The sequence below is a fragment of the Crocodylus porosus genome, unplaced genomic scaffold (assembly GCF_001723895.1).
Source record: "Crocodylus porosus isolate Cpor-Errol unplaced genomic scaffold, CroPor_comp1, whole genome shotgun sequence".
Lineage (NCBI taxonomy): Eukaryota > Metazoa > Chordata > Crocodylia > Crocodylidae > Crocodylus > Crocodylus porosus.
The window spans coordinates 2,201,699-2,228,040 of record NW_017728921.1 but is presented as its reverse complement, the minus strand read 5'-3'; the positions used below and the strand labels follow the sequence as shown (position 1 = coordinate 2,228,040).

The 26,342-nt window shown below is 49.5% G+C and overlaps 2 protein-coding genes across 3 annotated transcripts in view; one reads left to right on the top strand and one right to left on the bottom strand.

Annotated features, from left to right (window-relative positions):
• CAMKK2 (calcium/calmodulin dependent protein kinase kinase 2) overlaps positions 1-9,679 on the top strand; it is a 21,575-nt gene extending 11,896 nt beyond the window's left edge. Inside the window, exons 8-15 of the mRNA XM_019539372.1 lie at positions 3-40; positions 296-495; positions 615-668; positions 1,926-1,999; positions 2,834-2,921; positions 3,494-3,622; positions 6,011-6,111; positions 9,312-9,679. Of these exons, the coding sequence (XP_019394917.1) occupies positions 3-40; positions 296-495; positions 615-668; positions 1,926-1,999; positions 2,834-2,921; positions 3,494-3,622; positions 6,011-6,111; positions 9,312-9,381 (754 nt within the window). The 3' untranslated portion in view covers positions 9,382-9,679. The remainder of the gene's footprint in view (positions 1-2; positions 41-295; positions 496-614; positions 669-1,925; positions 2,000-2,833; positions 2,922-3,493; positions 3,623-6,010; positions 6,112-9,311) is intronic.
• A 4,722-nt stretch (positions 9,680-14,401) lies between these two features.
• P2RX4 (purinergic receptor P2X 4) lies at positions 14,402-26,336 on the bottom strand. 2 transcript variants are annotated; one of them, XM_019538706.1, is made up of 12 exons: positions 26,210-26,336; positions 24,916-25,063; positions 22,776-22,847; positions 21,025-21,097; positions 19,856-19,952; positions 19,017-19,097; positions 18,738-18,879; positions 17,957-18,093; positions 16,042-16,135; positions 15,889-15,954; positions 15,698-15,793; positions 14,402-14,931 (listed from the first exon to the last, which is right to left on the bottom strand). In XM_019538706.1, exons 1-12 carry the CDS (start codon positions 26,278-26,280, stop codon positions 14,899-14,901), a joined length of 1,110 nt encoding a protein of 369 aa, XP_019394251.1. In that variant the 5' UTR covers positions 26,281-26,336; the 3' UTR covers positions 14,402-14,898. The 2 variants fall into 2 exon arrangements, with proteins under 2 accessions (XP_019394251.1, XP_019394252.1); XM_019538707.1 differs by lacking the exons at positions 14,402-14,931; positions 15,698-15,793 and adding an exon at positions 16,816-16,828 and having other exon boundaries at positions 15,884-15,954.
• Positions 26,337-26,342: the final 6 nt, after the last annotated feature.

Here is a 26,342-nt window from a genome sequence, read left to right as displayed (position 1 = left end):
CGGTTCTACTTCCAGGACCTCATCAAAGGCATTGAATACCGTAAGCTTCCACATGAAAGTGCTGAGATCCTTAAAAGACTGGGCCAGAGCCTGAGATGGCGTTAAGTCACAATTTCGCACTTTGAATCAGTGGGGCTGTCTCATTTACCCCCAATAAGGATTTGGCCCTTACTTGCACTGGCACTGTTAAGCAAGGTTGGCATTCCATTAGTACACTTAACTGTTCTCCGCTTCTTTCCGCTGTGCTACAGGCACATACTGCCACTTAAATATCTTACTGCTTCTCTCATCACAGTGCACTATCAGAAGATAATCCACCGGGACATTAAACCTTCCAACCTTCTTGTGGGGGAGGATGGTCACATCAAAATCGCTGACTTTGGCGTGAGCAATGAGTTCAAAGGAACAGATGCCCTTCTAACCAACACAGTGGGCACCCCTGCATTCATGGCCCCAGAAACACTCTCAGAAACCAGAAAAATCTTTTCTGGAAAGGTATATTGCAGTGATGTTAGGTCTTTTTCAAATGTCTATGTGTATGTGTAACTACATGCCCATTTTTCAGCCTCTAATTGTAAGAGCTTGGTATTAACTGTGTTCTCTTTCCTTCCAAGGCTTTGGATGTCTGGGCCATGGGGATCACGCTCTACTGTTTTGTGTTTGGGCAGGTAATGAGAGCTTCTGTCTAGTCCTGTTCAGTGGTTCAGCACGACTCTACTTGATAGAAGGGTGTGCAGGTTGTTTCGCTTGGTGAAGCTAACATCAGGTCACCCCACCCCACCTCACCTCCATCCTCATTAAAGCCACATGACCGGACAGGTGTTCAGGGGCCCAAGTATCCAGGATCAAGGGGACAGAAGAAACATAGCCTTAATCTACTCCCCAACTGAGCTGTGTGCTACTGCCTCCTTTTTCCATGTGGTATAAGAGCCACATAGCCTGTGCAACCATGGTGCAGACACACAACCTTTTAGACAAGTGCTATCTGCCTGTACTCTAGTGTAAAAGTGGAGCACACGTGCAACATACAGCCCTGCTCTAATGTAAAGGTACTGCTTGAAACAAGTGTAGTACGTACACTGTATTATGTCAGTCTGTGTTGTTGCCACAGCTCCCTTTGCTCAAACTGTTACCCGCTCTGCCATCACCTCATGCTGAGGCACTCTTGTAGTCTACAGTCTGCTACTGCAGAGTAATTTGGTCATCTGTCCACTCTGGATCCTAGTGTAGAGTGGCGTTTGGTGTAAATTGTCCTGGTAACCGGTGAGTGATGCTGCAGTTATTCCAGTCTGGAATCATTGATACCATTCAATTTAAAATCTATAACATGAATCAGGGAAACTCACCAAAATCACAAATGGCCAAGGCCTGCTGTAATAGTAATGGAGTTGCTGAAAGTCCAAGTCAAGGGGTGAGCCTTGCCCCAGGCTTTGCACATCACCAAACACTACATTCATCTGACCAGCAGAAAACAACTCTACTGGAGACACAGCCCATAGAGATCTTACCTACTGAGTGGGTCACTGAGGGAGATGCCTTAGCCAAGGACACTGGAAACTGGATGGCTCTGTCTGGCTCCTTTCCAGGCCAGGGGGGCTGATCTGAGAGGCCTTGATCATGGAATGTTCCCCTGGCTTTCAAAAACCCCAAGGATTATATGTTTAGGTCTGGCCATAATGTTCAAGTGGGAGCAGTTGCTAGTCTCAACTTCGAGCATATGCTGCATAAAGATATTGTGTTCTTTACTGTTTTGAAATAAAGTTGAGCACAGTAACGAGAAGCTTCCATGGATGATACACTCTTCCCAAATATACTCTTTTCTCAAAGCCTGCCTGGTTCTTTCTGAGCTGTGTGACACGTTCTCGTGAGCACCTGGCTTAGCACACAACAAAACTTGTTGCTTACTGCTGTTTTCCTGTTGTTAGTGCCCCTTTATGGATGAGAGGATTCTAAGTTTGCACAACAAAATCAAGACCCAAAGCTTGGAATTCCCAGACCAGTGAGTACTGAGAAGCCTTCTAATTACTCATGTGCCTAAGAAAAGGAACACTTGTTTCCTCCAACTCCCATAAAGCATTTCCTGGATAGGACCAGACCTGATCCAGTGAGGTTTTATAAAACCAAAAGCTCAACCACAAGTACTTGTCTCTTGCTAAGGCCAAGTGCAGCAGCAGTTCCCTCCAAGCATGAGGTCAAAGCTTATCGATTTAGAAATGTTGGGGAAAAAAAGAGATTTAATTTCCAGAGACATGATGGGAATCAATTAGCCTCTCCAGTAGCCACATGGTTTCTAGTCTGGGTTGCTTTCTTGTCTGTCTGATCTTTCCCTGCACTCTGATCAGACAGAATATAAAAACATGAAATTATACTAATGGACTGCAAGCCATTGGAATGGGGGTTACTACTTCCTTGTTGAAGCTTCATCAGGCCCTGCTACACTGGGATGGGGAGAGGAGAGCCTCACTTCCCAGGGCAGTCAGCAAATAGAGATGTAACTAGGCTGTGTAGTCCTTCTGGTCCCCAAATTTTTGCTGCTCCATAATCCCTTTCACCATTTAATCCTACTGCTGACCTCTGCCAGTTTTGGTCAGGGCTTGGCTGAAGTGAGTCTTGAACCCTGGGATTAGGCTCCATGGTGCAGCAGCAGTAGGTGTGAATGATCCCTAAAGGCTGCTCTGTGTAGCACTGGCCTGAGCCACCTCCTCTAGCACAAAGCATCCTGCCCAAACCTACCTGCTCTCCCCAGTCCCCAAGAAAAGCTCATGTGATAGTGCATCTCAGTGAGAAGTTGCTGTGGATTCTTTAACTCTTTGCTCATGCTCATTTCCTCAAGGCCAGAAATTACAGAGGAACTGAAGGATCTGGTTACGCGGATGCTGGATAAAAACCCTGAATCCAGGATTTCAGTCCCAGAAATCAAGGTACTTGTCGGTCAGAAGTGAAGCCTTGCTGGTGAGTTCTGACCTGACTGCTGTCCTGAGCTGTTAATTTATTGCGTTTTCTTTGCTTTCATATTTTCTGGGCTCGGTTTGATCCCCCATTGCTAGCCCCACTCCCCCTCAAGGGCCGCCTTCTTAAGGGAGATGTTTGGCTCATTTTAGGGCTTTATATCTGGAAGGTCAGAGTGATGACCATACATCTAGTAAAGCCCAGAGAGGGGTGTGGAAGCCACATGCCCCTGAAAGTGTTACCTAGTGTGAGCCCTCTTGCTCCTGTGCAGTTGGAGTCCTGGTTCACTTGATCAGGACCTGGACCTGTGTTTGCAGCTTTCTGGCTCTGCAGTCATGGCTAGAGCCCATCTCCAGGGCCAAGGATTTTGGTACTGCTTGTTCTTGCTTCTCTGGGCTGAAGGGGTAGGCCTTTCTCTCACCCTCAGATGCTCACAGGTTCTCACTACTGCATCTGGAAAGAAGAGCTGGACTTGCTGTGTCTGTGTTCTTTTACTGATGAAAAAGAGGAAATGGCTTCTGACAGGCTGCATTATGCATTGCAGTTACACCCCTGGGTCACCAAGAATGGAGTGGAGCTGTTGCCGACGGAGGATGAGAACTGCACACTTGTTGAGGTCACCGAAGAGGAGGTCGAGAACTCTGTCAAACACATCCCAAGCCTGGCCACAGTGGTGAGTTCTGGGGACAGCAGTGTGCTCCATACATGCCTGGGAAGGACTTCAGGATGGCTACTCCTACCTGGCAGCACTGATTGCTGGTTTCAAGTGCTTCCTGCCCCCTGCTTTGCTACCAACACGCTGAATTACAGTGGATTTATTGATGAATCCCTCCTTTCCCAATAGCACCTGGGCATCATGCAGCAGCAGCAGGTATTGCTGCAAGACCAGACACTTTTCCTGGAATAGATCTAAGGTAGTTCTCTCTCTCTAAGCAAGTACTAAAGAGAACACAGTCAGTGGTTCAGTGAGCAGTGGCTTACCCTGGAGGCAGAGTGAACCCAGGCTTGCGAAGGGATATATCAGAACAGTCCCTTCAGGCTGTCTCTCAGGTCACTCTTTGCCCAGCATTCACTGTGGCAATGTCTGTGCTGCAGACGGAGGGATGATTGCAGGACACAGAGCCCTATAGTCTAGTTAGTTCAGGGCTTCGTGGGACATACAAGCCTGTCTGGAAACACAAATAATTCAGGGGATAGCCACTGCCTTAGTCTCCAGGGCCTCATGGAACTCAAGCCAGCTAAAGTGAGGCTAGCTCAGCTGTGCCTGGACATATGCAGTGGGTTCTCCCCTGCTTGCAGAACAAATGCAGCTTGTGTTCATCAAACCAGAAGCTCTTATCTCTTAGTTTCATGGCTCAGCCTGTTTCCTCTGTCTTCCTTCTCTCCGCTCTAAATCCCACCTGGCCAGAGCTCTGTAGTCACCCTCCTAGAGCTGCTGATTGGCCGGGTTTGCAGCTTCTCCGTGATCTCCAGTTTGCATTAATAAAGCAGGTCTGCACCACAGGCAGCCTGAGGTCATCCATTTACTGGTCGCACCCGTCTGGGAAATCTTGCTCTCTGTTTGTGGGGGTTAGGAGGAGGGCACTGAATACTGCAGACTACTTGCCTCAGGGTCTTCATGTCCTTGTTGGAGGGAGGAGGGAAATGGATGTTTTAGCAGGAGTTGGTTATTCCCAGCTTGAGCAGATTTCAAAGCCCTTTGCCGTGATGCCAACACCTAGCTCCACAGCACCTGTGGAGAGGAGGGCTGTAGCCAGCAGGGACTGACCTTCACACAGGCTGCCCTATATCTTCTGAGGCTCCCTCCATGTCCCCACTGGATCCATGGCTGCTCAGTGGCCTTGTGATAGTATTAGCTTGTACTGTAGCTGCTTTCACTGTTTGCTGCGACACTCTCTAGGGAGGTGCAGTGCTGTTCTCTCCTTTTTGTTGCTTTGGGTCTCTCAGGAAAGTAAGAGCCTGAGGCAATCCAGGAGGAAAATAAGCCATATCTGGCAAGCAAATGTGCATACATGCATCACAAGCATACAGTGTGGCATGTCGTGCTCCAGGGAAGAACCACTTCTACGCCTAAGTGCCCAAATACACCCAGGGCCTGATTTTCAGAATGGCTAAGGTTCTCTCAGCCATGTTTGAAACCCAGCTGCTTCTAGCACAGCTGAGTGCAGAATGGATGGAGAAATCCACCCACTCTTTTTTTTTTTTTTTCCCCCTGTGTACCAATTGCCCACAAATGGGTTGCAAGATTTTCAGATGGTTTTTGTTCAAAATTATTCACAATGTTCTCCAGCTGGTAATTTCTAGTCCATCACACTCAAACCTAATATTTGCATCTAAAGATTTGCACAGTATGGACTCAGTGAAGCCAAGTTTCTGTTCCCTCAGTGAATGGCTATGTAACCCACGGACACAGGGAATGTTTCAGACAACCTACTTGATTGTAAAACTCAGCATTTACATGATGTTGGTTAGCTCTATGATTAATCCCAGTCAAGGAGCAAAAGCAATATCCTGTACATTATGAAACTAAACAGTAACATGGATACCAAATTGTATTTTGTGTCGTATCTAGAGCTTTGCCTTTCAAACTGTGCAAACTGTACAATTCCCGGGTACAACTGGCAAATATGAAACCAAAAGAAAAATTGTTCTTTTGTTGTGTCCTCCAGCCAGGAAATCTCAGGCAGGGAAAAGTTTATGGATAGTGGGTAGGTGGCTAGATGCATGTAAATCAGGATTCCCTTTTGAATGGTCAGTGCTCCTGGTAAGGAAACTTTCCCTCTTCACTCAGGTCTTGTATCGGATCTCCAGATTTGTGATGTTCTGGGTATTGTCTGAAGTGCGCGTGTGTTTCTGTGAGGACTCCAGATAATAAAATAAGCTTCTGTGCTAAGCAGTTGGAAACTTGGCAAACACAGTCATTCTAGCCTTACTTTTTTTTTCCCATTTTAACTATATCTAGTTGGGCATGAGCTGAAATAGTCATGTTGGACTTGAATAGAAATGTTCTGTTTTCTGTAAGTCTGTAACAGCTGTGACCAAAACCCATCTGGTCCCACAGATCCTGGTTAAAACGATGATCAGGAAGCGCTCATTTGGGAACCCATTTGAGGGGAGCAAGAGAGAAGAACGATCGCTGTCTGCCCCTGGGAACATGCTGACGTAAGTGTCTTCATCTCTGTGAGGGTTGGCACCAAGTAGATGGCTACAGTGCATGAGTTTTGTTTTTAAAATGTCCTGCCCCAGGGTGTGAACTGGTACCCTATATACATGTTTTCTCATTCTTCCTCCCGGAGGAGCAGCGGCAAGGGAAGTGATTCCAGTAAGTTGCAGTCACTTGCTCAACTGTGCAGCTGAACATGGTGCTCTGGCATTCAGTCAGAGAGAAACTAAGTCCTTTCCTCCCAAGAACCAGAGTGAGCCCAAGCCAAATGGCTCTTTATGCACGTACATAGTGGCAGCACACGGTGATTAGGGGCCACGTGCTCAGGGGCACCTGAGCTCCCACAGGAGCCTGTGGGAACTGCAGGTGCATCAGAGGCTCAGGATTTGCCCTGGCTGTTACCAGGCTTACTATGTCAGCATCACTAATCCTTCTTCTCCAAGCTGGGGTTTAACAGCCAAGTCTGTGGGGCCTGATCCTGCACGGTGCTGAGCACCCTCCATTCCACTCTCCCTGCCCTGCAGCCCCTTGCAGGTTGTTTGTAATGGTAGCCCAGTGAAGCCCACACCAAAACGTCCCTGGAAACTGGAACTTGCTCATGGGCAGGGTCAAGACTGATTTCTTCATGGACACATGGTCTATACTGCTGCTGGGAGCCCTGGAAAGCCAGCACAGCTGTGACCTGCATGAGCAGACTTAAGTCCTTTTTTGACTCCTCTCATTGAGGGAAAGCAACCTTGGATACTGCTGTCATCTCCTCTACTCCATGCTCATTCTGACCTCCCCTTTTCCCTCCCCCAATTCTAGAAAAAACAAATCAAGAAATTTGAAATATTGCATCAGTCAAAGGTAAAATCCTGTTCCCTAGCAACGCTGCCTGCCTGGCCTTCATCTGCACAAGGGCTTGGGGGCCTTCATAGATAATGTGTGATGCAGTGCAAGAGAAGCTCTTGTCTCTGGGCCACTTTCCCTTCGTCCTCCTAAGCTGCCTGTGGAACGAGTTATAGTTATGAGTTGAGGGAGCTTGTTCCTGGGGTGTAACAGGGTAGTCAGTGCAGGAGGATGTGGAATCTGGGGTGGTCTGTTCACCAGCACAGGGCCTGAACACGCTCCTCAATTGCACTTGTTCCATCCAGTGAAGCCCAGAAGCTCTGGAAAATTGCATTGTAATGGGATGGTCCTGGCAAGCACTAATGGAGCTTTCTCGGAGTGGATCACGCATTATTAGAAACTGGAGAGGTGGGGAGGGTGAATAACAAAAGGTCTTCTGGCTGCCTGCCTTGACTGATGGCCATGCATGAAGTCCTCTTCTGTAAGAGAGAATGTCCTTACATGCATCTCCCAGCTAAAATGTAGCACGGTCAGCTCCAGTAATGGGGGACACGCACTGAATAATGCCAGTAAACTCCATGGGCAGATGGGAGGTGTGTGCAGCTTTCTGTATCCGTGGCAGTTAGAGCTTATAAATGAAAGCTAACACTGGCCTCTGCTATTCCCTCCTCTTCCTTGTTTGAAGCAGATGTTTTACCTGTTGGACTTGTTCCATTTATAACGGGACCCCAAATGGCTTCTTTTGTAGTCCAGGAGTGGAATCCAGTCCCACTGCAGTCAAAACACGTACCACGCTTGTGACTTCAGTGTGCTGCATTTATAACTGGGGTGGGGGTGGAGGTGAGACCTTTCTGTTGGGATAAACCAGGCTAGCGAAATAGTAACACACACCAATATGGAGAGAGACAATTTACTGCCATTGCTGAGTCACTGCAAACCTCACATGCTGGCAGATTCATTGTGGGTCACTTCCAAGTTGTGATACAGAGACCGTGTCCTTGGATCCTCCTGTTGCCATTGTCTGGCAATGGGAGGATTGTCATTGCTTTAATCCCCCAGAGCAGCCTAGGTATTAGGTTGGTTTCTCTTTAAACCTCAGCCCCAAGTCTTGCAAGAGCCAGTCTCCAATTGGAAAGTCTGCAACAGATGCCTGAAAATGCTGTTGCTGGGCAGGGCACCAATATGACACTGGCTTTCCCCATTCCCTTTTCTCCCTCTGTCAGTATGGAAAGAGGTGTGTTTGTGTGATGTGACTCCCCCCCAGATCTGGTACATGTTGGATTACAGGAAGCTCAGCTGAATGACATATTTGAGCTAGATACTTTCTGTAGCTCTTTTCTCTCCTGGGCATATCTGGAATGTGAGCAAGCAAACCTCTGAGGATCCACAGGACAGCAGACTCACACCAGCCCCTCCGCTGCGGTTTGTTCCACAGGGACCATTGACACCTGTCCAGAGGGACTGATCGTGGCCTGTGCCCCAGCTGTAGAAGTCCCAGAGAGCCCTGTTTGGAGACATGAAGTGGCAATTAAGTTGTGTTGGCCTTGTGCTGGGCTTCAGCTCAGGGGCAAATTTCCCCCATGTGTGCGAGTCCTGCTGACTTCAGCTGGAGTCTTTGTGTGGAAAATGTCTTGACTGGGCCCCTATTGTGTACTATTAATAGGAGTATGCACATTTTCTAAGCCTTTGTCTCCTATCCTGAATTGCAACTGGCAATCTGACACCCAACACTTGCTCATGTTCATGATATCTTTTTATTGGTGCCTTTTTTGTCATTCTGTAACAGATTCTTTATTGTTCACGTGTTTTTGTTAGCAAGCTCCCTTCCCATCCATCACTGATAAGACTGGTAGCAATTGCCAGATGCAGCAGATAAAATAGACCCCGCAGACTCTGGTTAAAACAGTCACATGAAGTGTCAGCTGGCTAAACTGTCCGAGTAGAGAGGCAATCTGTGTTCTGTCTTGGGATATATTCGACATAGAATTTGAGTTTTATGTGGTCCAGAAACTTTTCCATGCTCTTTTTCCCAGCTTACCTTCAGCCCTGAGCTAACTTGCAGTCTTTTGCATGAGGCTGCATCTGTGTGCGATATGAGCTAACCCAATTTCTGCATCTTACAGGTGTCTTGGGTTACTCTTATAGCAGTTTGGATAAGAATTAGAATCTTACCTAACTGTCTTTACCTATTTAGAGGATTTAGCCTTTAAGGAACGCATCAAGGTGGTGTGATGTTGTGCAGTGTGGTATAACTCCTGTTCTAGTTTAGAAATGGTTCCTGATGCACTGAGAACATACTGGGTATTTTTACTGTATAAATTGTTTAATTTTTAGGGAGACTGAAATGCTTTGTGTTCATTCAAAGCAGGAAGCAAGGCAGTGAAGATCATCTGAAGTGCAATGATTTGCCAAACTTGGGAGAGGAAGTTCTTTCATGAAAAACAGCCTCGTGGTTACGATGAGCAGCTTTGTCCATGGCACCTGACACAGTGTGCACCTGAGACTGGGAGACGTAACCACACCTAAGCCAAATGAAGCATGACATAGCAGCGGCCCAATATAATGCTGAGTGTCAACTTTACATAGCAGCATGTGAGAAATCAGACTACAGCACGTCATAAACATTGAACATCTGAGTGTTAAAAAAGTCACCTCAATGAAGCGTGGTGGATTTCTTGTGTGAAATGTGTTGGCTGACATCAGAAAGGTGAGCTGATGTGAAGGACAGTGAAAGGGTTCACAAACAACAAACCAGTGCAGTTGTAACAGCTTTTAAGTGGTGTGAATGCCAGCTATTCAGAGACTAATCCCCATGTTACATGGGTATGTTACACCCCTAGATACAAGGTGGGCATGTGTAAGTGTGAAGCTTTTCAAAGTGGCAGACACGGCAGTGAATTTAGAATTATGCACTTGGACTGTTCACGATGTACCAGAAATGTTGTTGCATCTATTTCTTGATTCCTCTGAATTGAAACATTTTTAACTGCATGGAAATGAAGCAAAAAACCACCTCCTCAGCTGCTTTAACAAAGCCTGCCTCTGTGAGTAAAGTTTTATCAGTTTGACTAAGAGCATCTTCAGGAAGTTGGTAAACTAATGCTAATTACAGTACTTGAAGACACGGCTTTCCTTTCAGGTCTTGCTGTTGGCATGACTAGCTGAACGCATGTTGGGCAGAGTGTTCGGAAGGTAAATGCATCTAAGGGCTTACAGTCTGGATGGCACTTTCTAACTGCAGCGGGCACTTGAGTGAAAGGTTGTTGCTGGAGTAGCTGAGCTCCTTCTCTGAACAGCAAAAGAAGCACTAATAAAAGTAGATTTCTGAATCTTCTACTTGATCTAGAATATATAGCGTAACATAATTCAGGGTAAAATCCTTCACTTCCATGTACATTACATGGTTTAATACAAGTTAAGATATAATACAATTTATGCTATTTTTAAAGTATCTGACTAGATGTAATGCTCCTTTAGGATTTTATCTCTTACTGAAGTACTTAGATTAGCAGGTATCTTACAAAGCAGCATTTTTTCCTTCCAAATTCCTTATTCTGAGGGCTGTGCTGCATTTTCCTGCTGGCTAATAGCCAATAGTTTGTACAGCCCTGTGAGGCGAAGGCTCATTAGCTGACCTTGGTACATTCAGTGCATAACTAGTTTAGGATTGCTCCTTACTAAGAGCACTTTCATCTTTGCTTCAGTTGTTTTGCAATCATTTTGTGGCGTTGGTAGAATCTAAATAGCAAGCAGTGGTATAGAGCAAACTTCCAGAGTGGGAATCCTCTGTGATGGAGTAAGGCAGGAGAGCTATGGTAATACTGGAGTGGAGATGAAGCAGGCTTGAGACTCTGTATCTGACTGAAAGAAGGATCAAGGCAGGTAGGTTGGTCTTGTGGATAAATGACAGCAGTGGGAGTGCAGAGAGCTGCTGTGTCTTCTCAGCCCTGCCACTGGCTTGTGGAGTGACTGAGCATAAGTCGCCTCAGTTGCAAGGCAAATGTGGAACAGAGGATTCCTTGGAAAGGGCTTGCAAGGCTGAATTCCTTGTGCTCTGGTGGAAGGGGTTGGTAATATCCCCCCACTGACCTACAGCAAGGCACGGTCAGCCAGAGCCATTACGACATGGATGGTTGCTTTCCTGCCCGCCTCTGAGGTATCAGTTCTTGGATGCTTCATGAGGCAGTGTGCTGGAGTGGTTAGCCCGTCTCCATGGTAGAGCAGATCTCATTGCCCTGGAATGACACAGCTGTGCTTTTTTAGGAAAGGTCCCAAGTCATGTAGTTAGATACAGTCCTATCCCAGTTCACTGAGGCACCTGTACTCTCATCCTCACAAAACTGATGATGTGAAATACAGAAGAGCCACAGCTTCCATGAATGGTCAGGTTTTGGGAGCAGAATCATTGGAGGTCGAGCAGTGGAAAGGAGACTGGGCTCATCCTGTAACTTTATTGGAGGCCATGACCTGCCATTACTCCACTGCTTTGCTTTTTAATACTAAGGAGAATTAGGCAATTGCAGGCTGCAAACCTTCTTCCTCCCCCCAAAATTTCCTTTTTTTCCTTCATGGGAATACTCACAGATCTGGAGCCGCTGACCAGGTCTGGCTGCTCCTAGATGGGTGTTTTCCAAAAATGTGTCTTACTATCTAAAGTTCTCTAACTGTTCTTGTTGACATTGTGCACAGAAGTACATTCTTGTTAAAGACCCATGAGCAGTGAATATATTCAGTGCCAAATCTCTGCACTTGCGTAACTGTTGGGCACTTGCCTCTTGCTGTTCAAACTTAATGACAAAGCAGGGGCAATGGCATAAGAGTCCAGTGTGGGTAGTGATGCAGCAGTAAACGTGTGCTCAAGGACAGTGCTGAGGCTCCTGAGGTTCAGTGCAGTGCAGCAACTTGTGGACAAGGTGCCCTTTGCTTCCTCAACCAACCCCCAAAAGAGTTTTCTGTAGGAACCAATTCCATGCGTGAACCTCTGCTGAACACGCTCTCCTGTTTTAACCTTGGCTTTCCTTTTTGATCAGGTGTATTGACAATAGACTCTGAAGCGTGAGGAAGATGTGTTCGCTAAATGCATGGCCCGTTAGAGTGACTATATACAAACCTGTTCAGCTCTGTGCTTGCCAGTGAAGCAATATCTCTCTGTCTCTTTTTTTTCCTGTAGTGCAGTAAGCCTTTCTCCTGTGCCTTTTGAAATAGCTGGTTTCCCCCACCCTCTTCTTCAAATAAGCTTTCCACTGACATAAGTTGTCCCTGAGTGCAAGGCCAAATGGCTCTGAAATTGCAAAGGGACAACTTGGCCCCTTGGCTTTGCTAGTTTATTCCCCTGCTGGTGCCCTGTTATCTACTAGATAATCAGTCTCGTGGGTTTTCAAAGTTCCCTGCATTGTCACTAACTTTTATACTGTTTTGTTTAATGCCCAAGACTTGTGTTTTATTCCCACCCCCTTTTTACTATGCATTTTACTTTATCAGGTGTATCAAGTTTAAATACTGTGTATTTATCACTTTAAATTATATTAACTAACTAAAAAAGAAAAAAAAAACTCTAGGTGGTATTCCACGGCTGTTTAAGCTTCTCTGTACAAGTGGAAATAAATGGCTTGCAAAAGTAAACCCAGGGGTAGCTGGTTTATCACAAGCTCTTATCCTGCAGGAGCAAGAGAGGAAGGGACCACAGGAACTGTGCAGCGGTGCTGACCAGATCTTTATCATTCTGCTAAAGGAGATGTACAGTCATGAGAGCTGGTGGCAGGAAGAGACCGACACGTTCTTGTCTGTAGGGCCAGCAGTGGTAGGAAGCATCAAAGAAGACCATCTGCCAGGCTTCTGAGGCATTTGAGCTGATGGGTATGGATGGGGGACCCTGAATATGGACCAGGTCAGAATTTATTGCACAACTGAGCTAGTTGCCGTGTTAGATCAGACCACAACTGGTCTCTATGGCACTTGTTTCAAGATTGCAGTACCAGGAGGATCTTTCAGGAAGCTCTTTCTGCTGCCGTGGTGTTTGGCCTTTCTCTATTCTGGCAGGTGGTGTTTGTGCCTCTGGTGCCAACAGGTTCTGGGTAGTGGGCAATAGCCTGGCACTGTGAAAGCCTGAGGGCTGTAGAGCAGTGTTCAGTGAGGAGTGCAGCCCTTGAGACTGCCAATCAGCACTTGCACCTGTGTCCGCTAGCAGAGGTGTTTTGGGGCACATTGGACTCAGTACTTATCCCTGCACTGTGCCAGGAAGAGAGTGAAGAACAAAAGTAGCATGTAATTCATGGCACAGACAAAACTCGTCTATCACAGCTTGGTGGAGGTACAAAGCCTGTCTTAAAGGATCAGGGATCCTCCCTCCAATCCCCTTGACCGCAGGCTGGTTGAGCTGACTGCAGGTCAACCTGGAATGCAGCAGATGCTCGCAGCAGGGCCTGGAAGAGCCTGGAGTGGTTTGGCTTTGAACCAGTTTCAGCTGGCTAGGACACAGGAGGGCTGCAAAAGGATGTCATCTGCAAGTACTAGGGCCAGCCTGTTGCCCCTGAAAGCTCCCCATGAGCCTGCACTAACCCATTAACTCTAGGCTCAGGGGTGCTACTGGATTTGAGAAAAAATCTGACGTATTGCCTTTCATGTACCCAGAGTGCCAAAAGCCACCCTCAGGCCAGCTCACAGGGTGAGGCCTTGGCACATGAAAGCCTGTAGCCGGGGCTGCTCCACTTCCTGATTCTCAAATTTTGCTTCCCTTAAACAAGGAAGTTGGCAGCTTCTGGCAGATGCAGGGCTTGAGTGCAGCACAAGGCTTTGAGACGGGCAGTGCTGACTCAGCTTTGGGCACCAACCTCTCCCAACAGCCAGGGACCCGTTTCCAGCTGCAGGATGTAAAGCCACTGACAAGGACAGCTGGAACAATCTTCCCCATCTACCCTAGCAGCAGCAGCAGGAGGAGGAGAGTAACTCCAACAGGGTTTACAGTGCTGCTGCTAGCAGATGGTGAGAGAGCCTCGGCTGACAACAGGAATTCTACTGAGAGAAACTGGAGTGAAGGAGGAAGTTTGAAATGGTTTTATTCAGTGTTTGGAGGACTAACTTACAGCAGAAAACAAAACCCAAGACACTTGCTGAATGTATATCCATCGTGTGCTCTTGAAGGAGAGGCACATTACTGCCTTCCAGCATGGCTCAGAGCAGTTCTCACACAGCAATTCACAGCTTCAGATGCGTTTCCTTCATTGAAAAAACTGAATTTTAATAAATGGACCAGAGAGTGATCAGCCACTCACAGTGCAGGGCCTCAGCTTCTGGGGCTGCTGGAGGTCTGACAGGGTGTCAGTAGGCCAGGGAGGATTAGCTGACTGACTTGCCCTCACTCAAAAGGAAAACAAGCGTGGGACAGGAAGATGTGGCTTAGTGCTCTTCCAAAGTTAAGAGCAATGCAGCATGGAGCTCACTCAGTCCAAGGGATGTCTCTTCTGTGAGCAAGGCATTTTTCTGTATCCCTTCTTCCACGCATAGGTAGCCCCACAGGAAGATAACCAGCGTTTCCCCCAGGTCACAGCCGAGGAGTTCTACCTGAAGTCAGCTTCCTCCTCCCACGTTCCCCAGTGCTGCTGTGCCCTGCCCCTCAGAGTGCTCTGGGTTGAGATGAAGAGGAGATGAGCTGGCAACTGGGGCATGGATACAGCTAGTAGTGTACTTAAATACTAGAAATGCACCAAACTTCTATGGTGGGGGCAAAAAAGACAAATCTCACAGCCTGATCTTTGCTTCTGATACCATGAACAACTCCAAAACACCAGCTACTCCAAGTTTCCCTTTGGCTTCTGCTGTGCTGCATCTGAGTAGCAAGAAAGTCTCTTGTTCCAAGGACAGTATCTGCAGCATCTTTTCATTGTCCATATGTGAAGCGGGAGACTGTTTGTAGTGGTGCTTCACATATGGCGGTTGATGCTGCAGCTCCATGGATGTCATGGCTGCGTCCCATAGGTGGGGTTGCCTCCCTTGAAGGACAGAAGTTCAGACATTAGATGCTACTCCCAGTGAAGTCCAGAAGCTAGTGCAGAGCAACTACAGCAAACCCACCTCCTCTCTGGAGCCCAGGACTGGAAACTTATGCCATGTACTTGGTCAGGCCAGACAGGAGATACCATCTTACCAGAGAGCTGCCCCACTGCTTTTGTTGCAAGAGTTCAACTCAAATCCTTGGCCTTTCCCACCACATCTTACAATTACAGGGCAGAATGTCTGCAGGGGGACAATAGGGCAGACAGCAAGGGAAGGGCCAGAGTCCTAGGAACCTTGTTAGAAAGTCAAGTGCCAAGTCTACATCCCAGGGTAGTCTGATAGCAGCAGCCAAATTTGAGACCTCTCTGATCTGTCTGTCCCCAGCAGGAAGTGCCGATGGCTTTCAGTCATTCAAGCTCTGTTCCCCTCCAGTGCAAAGGAGCTGAGGCAAGAGACAAGAGAAGTGCCAGGGGTGCCAGGTGCAGCAGGGTGTCATTTCTTGTACATTTGCACTGCCCCCACGTCAGGAACAAGATCACGCCTCTTGGCACATGCCACCTTTGTTCCTATCTGTTCCTTCCTCTGCAGAATGTACCTGCCACAAACCACCATGCAAGACTCCATGTGTACAACCTGCACTGTGCTAACTTGAGGCCTTGAGCTTCAGCTAAAGTCACCTCCACAGTCTTGGAGGAAGGCAAGTTTGGCCACAAAAAAAAAAGTGCATCTTCTACCATGTGCCGAGGGAGCCAGGCTGCTTACCAGTTCATAGTCCTCCACATATTTGTACTTCTTCTCTCTGTAGAAATGTCTTCTCTTCATAAAATACAGGACAATGATGTCACACAGAACTGTTGCCTACGGACGATCAAAGAGACAGCTGAAGGCCCTGTAATTCCAAGTGAACACATACCAAGACAGATGCCAGTCTTCAGGCAGACACCAGAACTTACCACTCCCAGCAGTGCCAAACCAGAGCCAATGTTAATCATTGTAGGTATGATGTCAAATTTTCCTGCCTGAGAGAGAAAGTTACAAGTGAGAATGCTTTTGCTGGACCTGTTGCAGCGTGCCAAAGCCCTGGGATTTCAAATGGAGAGAGGTACCTTTCCAAACACCATGACATCAAAGCGGATACCATACGCCTTGATGAGGGTCCGTGCCTCGAGGCCGCTTGTGTCCCTGTAGTACTTTGCAAATCTGCAGAGCAAATTGGTTCAGAAGCTGTGTGGAGGTTACCATCTAAAGCCTCACAATATCCAAGCCTATTGCCAGCCCAGCATACCCCAACCCAGGTTGAAAATTGGTTTCTCACTGAGGAGACGGAGAGTCAGACAGGTTTCATTTAGCTATGTGCTTACAGACACAGTGTGGTCAGAGATTATGCACAACACACAGTCTGCACCAAGGGCCCTACAGAAGTTGTCTAGCCACTAGCAGAGTTTGAGCCAGTTTCTAAAGCACATGAAAGGGGAAGTGGGAAAAACCCAAAAGTCCCAGTTAGTCCCTCCTGCTTGGCCTAACTTCACCAGCAAAAAGACCTTTATTATTGTCCTGAACCTGTTTGTCCTGCAGAGCAGGTCAAATCCCTGGTTTTGTTCCCCCTGAAGGGAATTTAGTGAGAAGGGCAGTGGGATTTTAGCCAAGGTTTCTAGCAAAGCTCTGCCAGGCTAAGCAGTCTGCTGGGAGTGAAGTCTGCAGGCATGAGATTTGCCACCAGAGGGAGCAGCCAAGGATGCAGTGAACATGGCTGCGGTAGTCACTCCAAAAGCAGCATTTGGTAGGCACACAGAGAGCATCCCAGTCCTTTGTTCAGTTCAGCACATGCATGCACGTATTTTATAGGGAAGCAGAGGCGGAGGCGATGAGAGCAAACTTACTGTATCCCATGATCTGCAGGGTCAAGAGGAAACCGCAGAAAGGATGGAAGAGAAGAGAAGAGAGCGCCGTTGGGCTGCATGGTTCTTCCGTAACAAGCACGAGCGTTTAAGGGTCATGGATCACTCGGCACTTGCTAAGTTTACCAGATGGTTGCACCAGCCTGTTTGATCAGAGCAGGCTGGTCCAGGACATTTTTCAAGGCCTGATTATCATCTACACCTGGTTCTTGGCTTCTGCTGAAGAAATTTTGCCTGCCAGCTTGCCGTAGCAGAGCAGCCTCCCCCAACACACTCACAGCCAAGCACTCTGCAAGCATCTCATTCAAACCCAAAAGATTTTCCTCCCTTCTGATGGTGCCCTAGTCCTTGGCCACTAGTGTGACACTGCCCAAGAGCTGCATGGGAATTCAAGCTCTCCAAAACACCCTCTGCACGAGCATAACAGTTTTGCTCTCTTACTTCTGGAGAAGGCCCCAAGCAACGCAGAGGCAGTGTTGCTACAGCACCAACACACCCCAGAAGCTGAACTAGTTCAACCAGCACAGGCACAGCAGTCTACCATAGATCTGGCTGGACATGGACAACTCCATGCACAGCTGAAGGATTCTGTCAATCTGGTCAGCTACTTCTCCTTCCACCCCTGTGCACGCTAGAAGAATTCCCCCTTCTCCCAAATTCTCTCACCCCATTGCATGGGTCTGGGAACTCCAGCTCCTGCCAAAGCAGCCTGGGCTGATGCCCCAGACATGTAGGCTGCACTAGTACAGACAGGATTCAGTATCACACTGGGCAATTGATCTGGCTCAGCTATGGAGGTTGGTACAGCTCTGTTTATACCAGCTGTTCCACTGCAGGGGAAAAAGTGGAATATTCCCAGTAGCTAGACCAGCGAGTCTCAGCCAGGGTGTCACCGCGGGAGAGAGAATCTGCTCCTCCTTCCTACCCGCTCTGCAAGCAGGTGAGCACTGTAATATATTAGCTGCTCCAATGGAGCACGGCTCGAGGCACCCTGTAGAACTGCTGTGAATTGGGGCTAAAGTTGCTGAACTAGACCCTACTGGCCAGGCGCTATCTGGGCCAGGTCAGCATCATAGAACTGGGAGCCCAGAATGAGCTACAATGATGTCCTGGCCTCCATTACCTGAAGTTGTAGCCTGGGGAGACGGTGTATCTGGAATCCTTGTTGTCAAGGCGACGGAAGCTGTATTTCGGCACACAGAGAGAAGCCGCTTTGTCAAGGTCGCAATTCCACTTGATCTGCAGCCCCATAACTCCACCCTGCAGAGCCCAGAAGGAGAAGACCAGACGGGACTCCTTAAAGCTCTGGCCAGGCAGCCAGAGGGCCTCCCTGATGCTGGCCAGGCCATTCGTTTGCAAACCAGATTCCTGCCCTCAGTGTGAGCACATCGCCATTCACCTCTACCTCGCTGCAGCTTCCCCACCAAAGACGCCAGCTTCAGTGCCAGCAAGGAGCTTATCTCGCCCCCGACCTGGCTGTTTCTGCCTACAGAGTGGCAAAGCATCAGCTCGTCCTAATTGATCAGCAACCCAGGACCCACTACAAGAACCAACCTAAACCGTGCTGCTGTTTCCCAGACTACACAAGCCATTGGAGCTCCCCCCCCCCCCAATAACACGAATCCTTGCCCTGGGCAGTAAGAGGCATAGTGCCGTGGGCTGGGCTTCACTCCTGCCACTGCATGGCACCTTCCTGCACCAGCTCCCCCATGAGAAGCATGCAGGGTACAGAAGCAGTATGGTTAAGTATTTGCCAAGTCAAGTTTACACCTCCCCAGAGCCAGTACACCAGTAGCAGCAGCTGCATTGCATATTCTGTGGCTGCCTGCTTGCAGCAAGCGAGTTCAAGTGCCTGCCTCCCCCTGTCGAGTAGGGCCTCATCAAGCGAGGGGCCCAACACCCACCTCCATAGCCATCTCCTGGAAGTTCTGCCCTGCAGCCTCCATTATTTTTTGGATCCGGAATATTGGGCAGAAGGGATCCGTTTGAGGGTCATAGATACAGCGCTTCAGGTACGTGGAATTGATGCTAGGGAGAATATTTCGCCTGGAGGAGCAGAGGAAGACAGCACTGGGTTAGAGCCATCTGCACCTCATCTTTCCTGCCCCAGTCCTGCCCCGTGGCTCATGGGCAGCAGAGAATTAGCCCAGTCCATCTAGTTAATATCCTCATGCAATACTTACTTGGCAAAGTCAAACTTGGGATACCAGATGTTGTTCTTCACTAAAATGGTGAAGTTCTCAGCATCCTTTAGGAAAGCTGGCCTACAAAACAGAGAGGCTGAGTACAGTGGCTTCCACTTCTATACAGCATCTTGATATCATCTCAAAGTGCTTTACAAAGAGTGTCATGCAAATTCCTTATATGGAAGAGAAGTTGCATGCTTCTTAGTGGCACAGACAGCTCTTATGACAATGCGTAATGATATATGCCTACATGGAGCAAAGCTCCAAAGCAGCAGCATTAGGAAGCAGGTATCAGGAGCTGGACTCACTCCCAGTTAACTTTGGTAAGTGCTAGAACAGCTGCATCTAGCCCTCTGTTGTGGTAGGGTAGGGCACGCTCTGCTAGGAAGTGCGCAATAGACCATGTCCAGCCCAGATCTGGAGAGTGGTCAGCATGCAGCTATGGCCTACTGGGCTGGGAATAAACTTCCCACATTACCACTAGCGTGGATGCAGCCCCTGTTGCTGTCCTGTTATACTGTATACAGATTATACTGTCCCCACAACCATGCACACGGCACTGAAGAAAAGCAGTGCCTACTTGAGAGCTCTCTAGAGGAGGCAAGAAATGTTTCCTCCCCCACCCCTCCTTCACCACCTCCCTTTTGGTTCCCGTTTACAAATCAGCACCACTAGTACAGTCAAGACCCTCTTTCTTGAGCCCTCCCAGCTAGTCCATGCATCAACAGTCAGCATCTCATGGAGACCTCCCCTCCTCCTTGCGATTGTCCACATCACCAACTCTCCCCTCAGGGCAGGGACACCAATCCTGTGGCAGTCAAACAAACAGCAGTCACCTGGGTATATTCGTATCATCCTCCACGGGACACCACGCATAGATCTCGCAGGTTTTGATGGAGCCATTGTACTTAACACAGTTCCCAGTCTGGACTCCTGGAAGGACACGAAAAGGAAGATACTCGCTGTGTATCCAAAGCAAAGTGGCAAGAGCTTTGCATCCTTCTGCAAGGCTCTTGCAGGGACGAGCAGCCCAGCCTAGGTGTTGGACAGAGGGCAGCAAGAGTTCCCCTGCGATGTTAGCTAAGGTGGCACAGTGGGGCCAGTGTTAGTCCTCCCCTACAAAGTCTATAGGAAGACAAGCAGGAAGACTGGCTTCTTCAGTGCCTGAAGTCCAGCAACAGATTGGGGTTCTTCTAACCAGGAAACCATAGGGATAAAGACAATATTGGGGTAACTGCCAAAGACTCCTCAGCCCCCTGCAAGTCACTTAAACCATTGGACAGGAGGTCCATTAGAAACCTTCAAGCTTCACACTGCTTACAGAATGGAGCGGTCCAGCCTCCCTCCAACTACGTAGTGCTTCATCGGCATCCAGATTCCCTTCTGAAGAGGAAGGCCAAGCAGGAGCCCCATGGGGAATAGAGGACAGGTCTGCACTGCCAGTGTCATCTAGTTCAAAATGGGTGTTTCACCCTTGGGCAGGGTGCAGGCCTCCCAGGTGCTGGACAGCAGAGTCTTTTGGTCAGCAGTGCTCATTCAGGCCACAAATCACAGCCAGTGTCACTCCACCCTTCTTGGGGTGTGAGGAATCAATAGCAGTGCCAGCCATCTCTGCATCTCACAGCATCTCTCTAGCTAGTGCTTGGTTCCTCTTTGCATTAGGGTGTGAGGACACTCAGGGCAGAGCAGTCGGTCAGGCTGTGGCAGTACAGTGACCGCTGCTGGCCAGATGCTTCTGCCAAGCATATCAAACATTGTGGGCCACTTGAATGACTGTTTCCTAGCTTTGCAGGTACAGCTCTCTGCTTCTTGTTGTCTATGCTGCATCTACTTTGCCAAGGCAGAGAGTTTAACCCTCTGAGCTCCCTTTGAAAGAGCACAGGTCTTTTTCTTGAAGGGTGTACTTTGCAGAGCGAGAGTGGCAGTAACTTGATGCAACCATGTTCCTATTCTACTGGAAACATGACCCACACTGAAGAAAAGGGAAGTGTAGGTCATTTCCTACCGTTGCTATGAGTGCCTACATATCCTGCATGGCAGTCCTCTTCAGCCTTGCACACAGTCGTCTTATCTGGAAGCTAGAGAAGAAGAGCTGTTACTATAAAGTGATGCAGTTCTGTGCGCTCTCTATGCACATAGCCATGAGTTACTCCACCCAGCTGTTAGACTCTTCGAGGCCAAATAGGCTGGAAGGAACGTCAGGTGGTCAACTAGTCCAGCCCCTGCTCAAAGCAGGATCATCTAAACCATCCCAGACAAAAGCCTAGACATGCTTGGATGTAGGCTGGACAATAAGAGCGGTTGAAGCAGCTCTTTAGCTAATCTATTCCAGTGCTGACTGACACACCCTCCTCATTACCACAGGACTTTCTGTTCCCCATTTTGCATATGTATCCTTGATGATTCTGTCCCGTGTGCTTTGGACACGTCCTTACTGGATTTCATCCAATCTATTTCACACCATTTGTTTTTCAGTTCATCAAGATACATTTTACATCCTCAATTCTATCCTCCAAAATCACTGCCACCCTGTGAGACCCCAACCCTATTCTTGGAGGAGGAGGCAGCGTAAGAAATTGGAAAGTGGGTACTGTGCATTTAAAAGTCGGCTTACTTGGAGGCTGGGATGTGTAAAGCAACACCTGAGGACGCATAAGCCCAGCTCCAGGGCAGAGCAGTCAGTCAGGCTGTGGCAGTACAGTGGAGAGGAGAGCGGCAGAGGCTATGCTACAAAACGGCAAGCAGGCAGGCAGGGCTGTAGCTGGGAAAGCCTGCTGAGATTTGAGTAGAGGCCTGTGGGGCATGGGGGCTCTGGGGAAAGGCACCAGCTGAAGTGGACTGTGTTTGGGTTTGCACTGCTTCTAACAAGGGTGACATCCAGGTGTAGGAGTCCTGCCACAGGCAGAAGGCAGCTAGAGAAGGCAGATGGGAGGCAGCTGAGAGCACTGGGGGAGTGCAGTGTCTGTTTATGGGTTGGTTTGGGCTGGAGAGCCCTGCTGAGCAGAGAAGGGGGCACCGAGCCCTGTGACACTGGGAGCAGGTGGTACAAAGTGATAAGCCCAAGGGTGTGACTGGGTGGGTAAGACGGAATGGTTTGAGAGCGGTCCAGCAGCACTGTCACTCCAGAGGGGTGGCCCAACAGTATGAATAATGAATAGGACAGCCAAGATTGGTTACCTGACTGAACTGAGGGCCTGTTCTCATGTATTTGGGAGCAGCAAGATGTGGTAGGTGGGAGCAGCCAGGCCGTCAGGAGGACAAACAGGTAAAAACCAACTGCCAGGAGGTGACAGACCCTTCCCAGGCATGGCTGGCCCTGCTACACACCCCACCCAGATGGACATCTGCCAATTTGACATCACCGTCAGGGCAGCTAGGATCCGGATCCAACTTCCAAGAGAAGTGGTGCTGGCTCCTACCCTGGGGGTCTTTAAGAGGAGGCTGGATGAACGCCTTGCTGGGGTCGTTTGACCCCAGTACTCTTTCCTGCCATGGCGGGGGGGGGAGAGTGGGGTGTTGGACTTGATGATCTGCTCAGGTCCCTTCCAACCCTGTGAAACTATGAATTTATTAGCAGAGACTCAATTCCACCCTTCAAGTCAATGAAGGGCCTGAACTGTACTAGACCCAGGACAGGCCTCGGGGAAAATTTGTTCAATGTCTCTTCCCAGGTAGATCCCGGTGACCGCCCTTTGACAAGAGTTACACACCCGCACCAAAACTGTTAGCGATGAGGCTGACTGAGATTGTACCTACCTCGGGACAGGAACCTTGTGTTTGGTTCAGTGTCATGATCATGTTTGTCATGATGAAGACGGTGTTCTCTTCCTGCACATACAAGGCAAGCAGCGAGATGCAAGAGTGAGAGGAGAATGACACTCTGGAAAACAAGCAGAGAGCTCCATTTTGGGCAGAAGGGATGTACCACTCCTGAAGAAGGCCCTTTCCCTTCAGCCAAGCCCCTGGGATATCAGTCCTTCCGGCCTCTGTGTCAGTACAGGACTGCATGGATAGCAGGAAAGTGGAGACCTTGTACGAGACCAACACCTGTGGCGAGGCTCCTGGAGAAACCCCCAGAGAAGACCCTCCCTACCAGTGTGCTCACCCCCATAAAAAGTGAGCACACTAGCAGGGAGGGAAAGACTGCAGCAAGACCTGGATAGGTTACAGGGGTGGGCTAGCAAAAACAGGATCCGTTTCAATACTGACAAGTGCAGGGTGCTGCACGTGGGCAGTAGAAATCAGCAGCACACTTGTAAGATGGGAAACTCCCTTCTTGAGAACATGGAGGCAGAAAGGGATCTCGGAGTCAGTAATGACCCAGGATGAACATGGGCCGACAATGCGAGGTCACGGTTGGCAGGGCTAACCGGACTTTGTCGTGCATCCACAGATGCATCTCGAGCAGGTCCAGGGAGGTGATCCTCCCCCTCTATGCGACACTGGTCAGGCCGCAGCGGGAGTACTGCGTCCAGTTCTGGGCGCCACACTTCAGGAGGGATGTGGACAGCATGGAGAGGGTCCAGAGGAGGCCACTCGCATGGTCAGGGAGCAACAGGGCAGGCCCTACGAGGAGAGGCGACGAGACCTGAACCTGTTCAGCCTCCACAAAAGAAGGCTGAGGGGGACCTGGTGACTATCTATAAACTCACTAGGGGGGACCAGAAGGGTTTGGGGGACACACTGTTTCCCCAAGCACCCCCGGCATAACAAGGAATAACAACCACAAGTTGTTGGAGAGGAGGTTTAGACTAGACATCCGTAAGAACGACTTCACGGTCAGGGCGGCTAGGAGCTGGAACCAACTTCCAAGTGAAGTGGTGCTGGCTCCTGCCCTGGGGGGCTTTAAGAGGAGTCCTGATGCCTACCTGGCTGCATTCATTTGAGCCCAGTTTTTCTCCCACCCAGGAAGGGGGTCGGACTTGAAGATCTACAAGGTCCCTCCCAACCCGACATCTGTGACTATGATTCTATAAAGTTAAAATAACTAGTCATCTGTGACTAGATCAGAGGCTGGTGCTATCCAAGCAGCTCTTTAAAGGACACATGCAAGCAGGCCACCCAGAGTCTTGCCCAGTTTTGCTAGCTGGTCCACACAGGTTTCTACCAGCAGCTTCAGTGGGGCTCACAGCAGACAAGAGGCTCCATCTCTGTGCATCAGTTTACAGTTCACAGACTCTTTCCAGCCTGGTGCTTTCTACTGCCCAGGCCCAGGCAGGTTGCACCTGCCTTTTTCTTTGGCCTTGTGAACAAAGGCCTCAGGTTCTCCTTCCTGTTCAAGCACTAATAACAGCCTTAACTACTCAGTTTACAAGTGGCTTGGGGATTTGTTCCCCACTGCCTGTCTGAATCGAAGGCCAGCAGCCTGCGTGTGCCCACGAGGGCTGGGAGTCAGGAACTGCCTGCTCAGTTAACAGCAGGTCTTCTCCGTCACATGCCTGCTCAGTCAATCAATAACTGCTCCCAGCAGTTCCTGTTTGGCTCCCGATCAGGTCCTGCATGGAGGACAGTTAAAACAACACAGCCAGACAGAGCAGTTCAACTTTGGTCTGTTTGCTTTAGAAAAAAGCAGGAGGAGGAGGAGGAGGAAGAAGAGGATGTGGATCATTATAGCAATTCCTTCCAGGCATCTGCTGTACTTCCTTACTCAACCCCTTATAAAACAGCAGCTTTGCGCTCAAGACTAGAAGTGTTGAGCCTCCACAACCCTCCACTACCCGTGCAAAGTGCAGGTGCTCAGCATCACCTGAAGCACGGCAAAGCCGGGCAGCGAGCCCGGTAGTTTGTGCAGGCGACGTGCCTGCAGCAGGGAGTCTCAGGTATAGCAGGACACTTGTCTGCAGAGGTCTCGAGGGCAAGCAGGTGCTAATCCAGCCCTCCACAGAAGAGCACGTACCTGAGGTGGAATAACATAGTCAGCCACATCCCAGACCCGGGGCCCCAACGTTGACGTGTTGGTCATGGTGACTCCTTTCACTTTGATCGTAACGGAGCTGACTATGGAGTCGACCTCCTGGTAGCCCTTTTCCCACACGAAGACCCAGCTGCAGGTAAAAGGGGGCAAGTAAGTCGTCAGGACTTCTGCATTCAGAGGCCTCTAAGAAACCAACACCATGAAATTATTCACGTAGTGTTTAAGGGACAAGCCTAGTCCCAAACATCGCACCCGAAAAGTGGAATCCAGAAAGCAAGTGAAGAGCTCGCATTTTCTTTTTTTAAATCTTCGTTTAAGCCACTCTTGCTGAGCTCGGTTACTAAATAGCAGAAAAATGGATTTGCGTTACAGGAACTGCCTGTTCGGAGAGATGACTAGTGCTGCCCACCAAGGGATACCCCCAAGGCACCAGTGTGCGATCGCCCACCCCACGCACGCCCAGTTCTCAGCGTTTCTCTCCGCACGTCTTAGTGCCGCCTCCAACGGCGGCCCTCCATTGCCCTGCAAGTGAAGAGAAGCTGAAACGTTTGTGGGGGAGGCAACAAACGAAGCAGCGAAGTACCGCCAGCTGGAGATTTCCTTCAAATGCCAATGCTTCAGGATCCTGAAACACTTGTGGGGCGAAGGCATTTCTCTAGAAATCCGCTCTCCTCCTCAGTTGGGAGCCGCCGGCTTGGGCCAAGTGCCGCGCGTCAACAAGTCCCGTTAACGTTTCCCCCCGCCCCAAGGGCGCGCAGGCCTCCCTCCCATCGGAGCCTACTCGCGGGGGAAGTGGCCGCGGGTGGGTCCGTTATCAGCTGTGGCCTCTTCTGCAAGCGCCCAGAGAAGGCTATCAGTTCATCTGAGCTCAAGCGAGCGACTGGCTCATTTGAAGAGGCAAAATGGGGGAGCCAGGAAAAAAGGAGCCCCCAGAAGAACGGTTTTCCCTTCTCAACCCCCCTGAGCAAGAACCGCGTGCGAGGGGCCGAGCTCTGCTAGGTCTGAACCCCGGCGGGCGATTATTTGGGGCGGAGGGCGCTTCCTGGGTCTTGGCAAGCACCGGGGCAGATCAATGTTCGTTTTCTAAATCTCCTCGGGGCTTGCGGGCCAAGTACAAGGGCCTGGCAGGCTGGTCCAGCCCGCGCTGCTCGGCTGGCTGGGCGCCACGCCCGACGGCGACGAGCCCCCGCTCTCCTGCGCGCCCGCCGGCTCCATCGACCCGAGCGAGGCTTGTTCCCTCGTCCCTCAGGAGCCCCGCCGCCCCGCGCCCGCTCACCCGACCACGTAGGCGAGGATGCCGAGCTGCACGAGCCGGTTCATGAGCCCCACTTTGCGGCTGCGGATCATGACGATGCGCGGGGTGTCGTACTCGAAGAGCAGGCCGCGGCAGCACTCCCAGCAGGACGCCA

What these genes read in the sequence shown, in the direction of transcription:
- P2RX4 (XM_019538706.1), bottom strand. Translation starts at nt 26,280, where the DNA reads ATGATCCGCAGCCGCAAAGTGGGGCTCATGAACCGGCTCGTGCAGCTC. An exon ending in ATGTCATGGTGTTTGGAAAG is followed by an intron (nt 15,955 to 16,041) that starts GTACCTCTCTCC and finishes TTTCTCTCTCAG; the next exon opens with GCAGGAAAATTTGACATCAT. An exon ending in ATGTGGAGGACTATGAACTG is followed by an intron (nt 14,932 to 15,697) that starts GTAAGCAGCCTG and finishes CTGTCCTTCAAG; the next exon opens with GGAGGCAACCCCACCTATGG.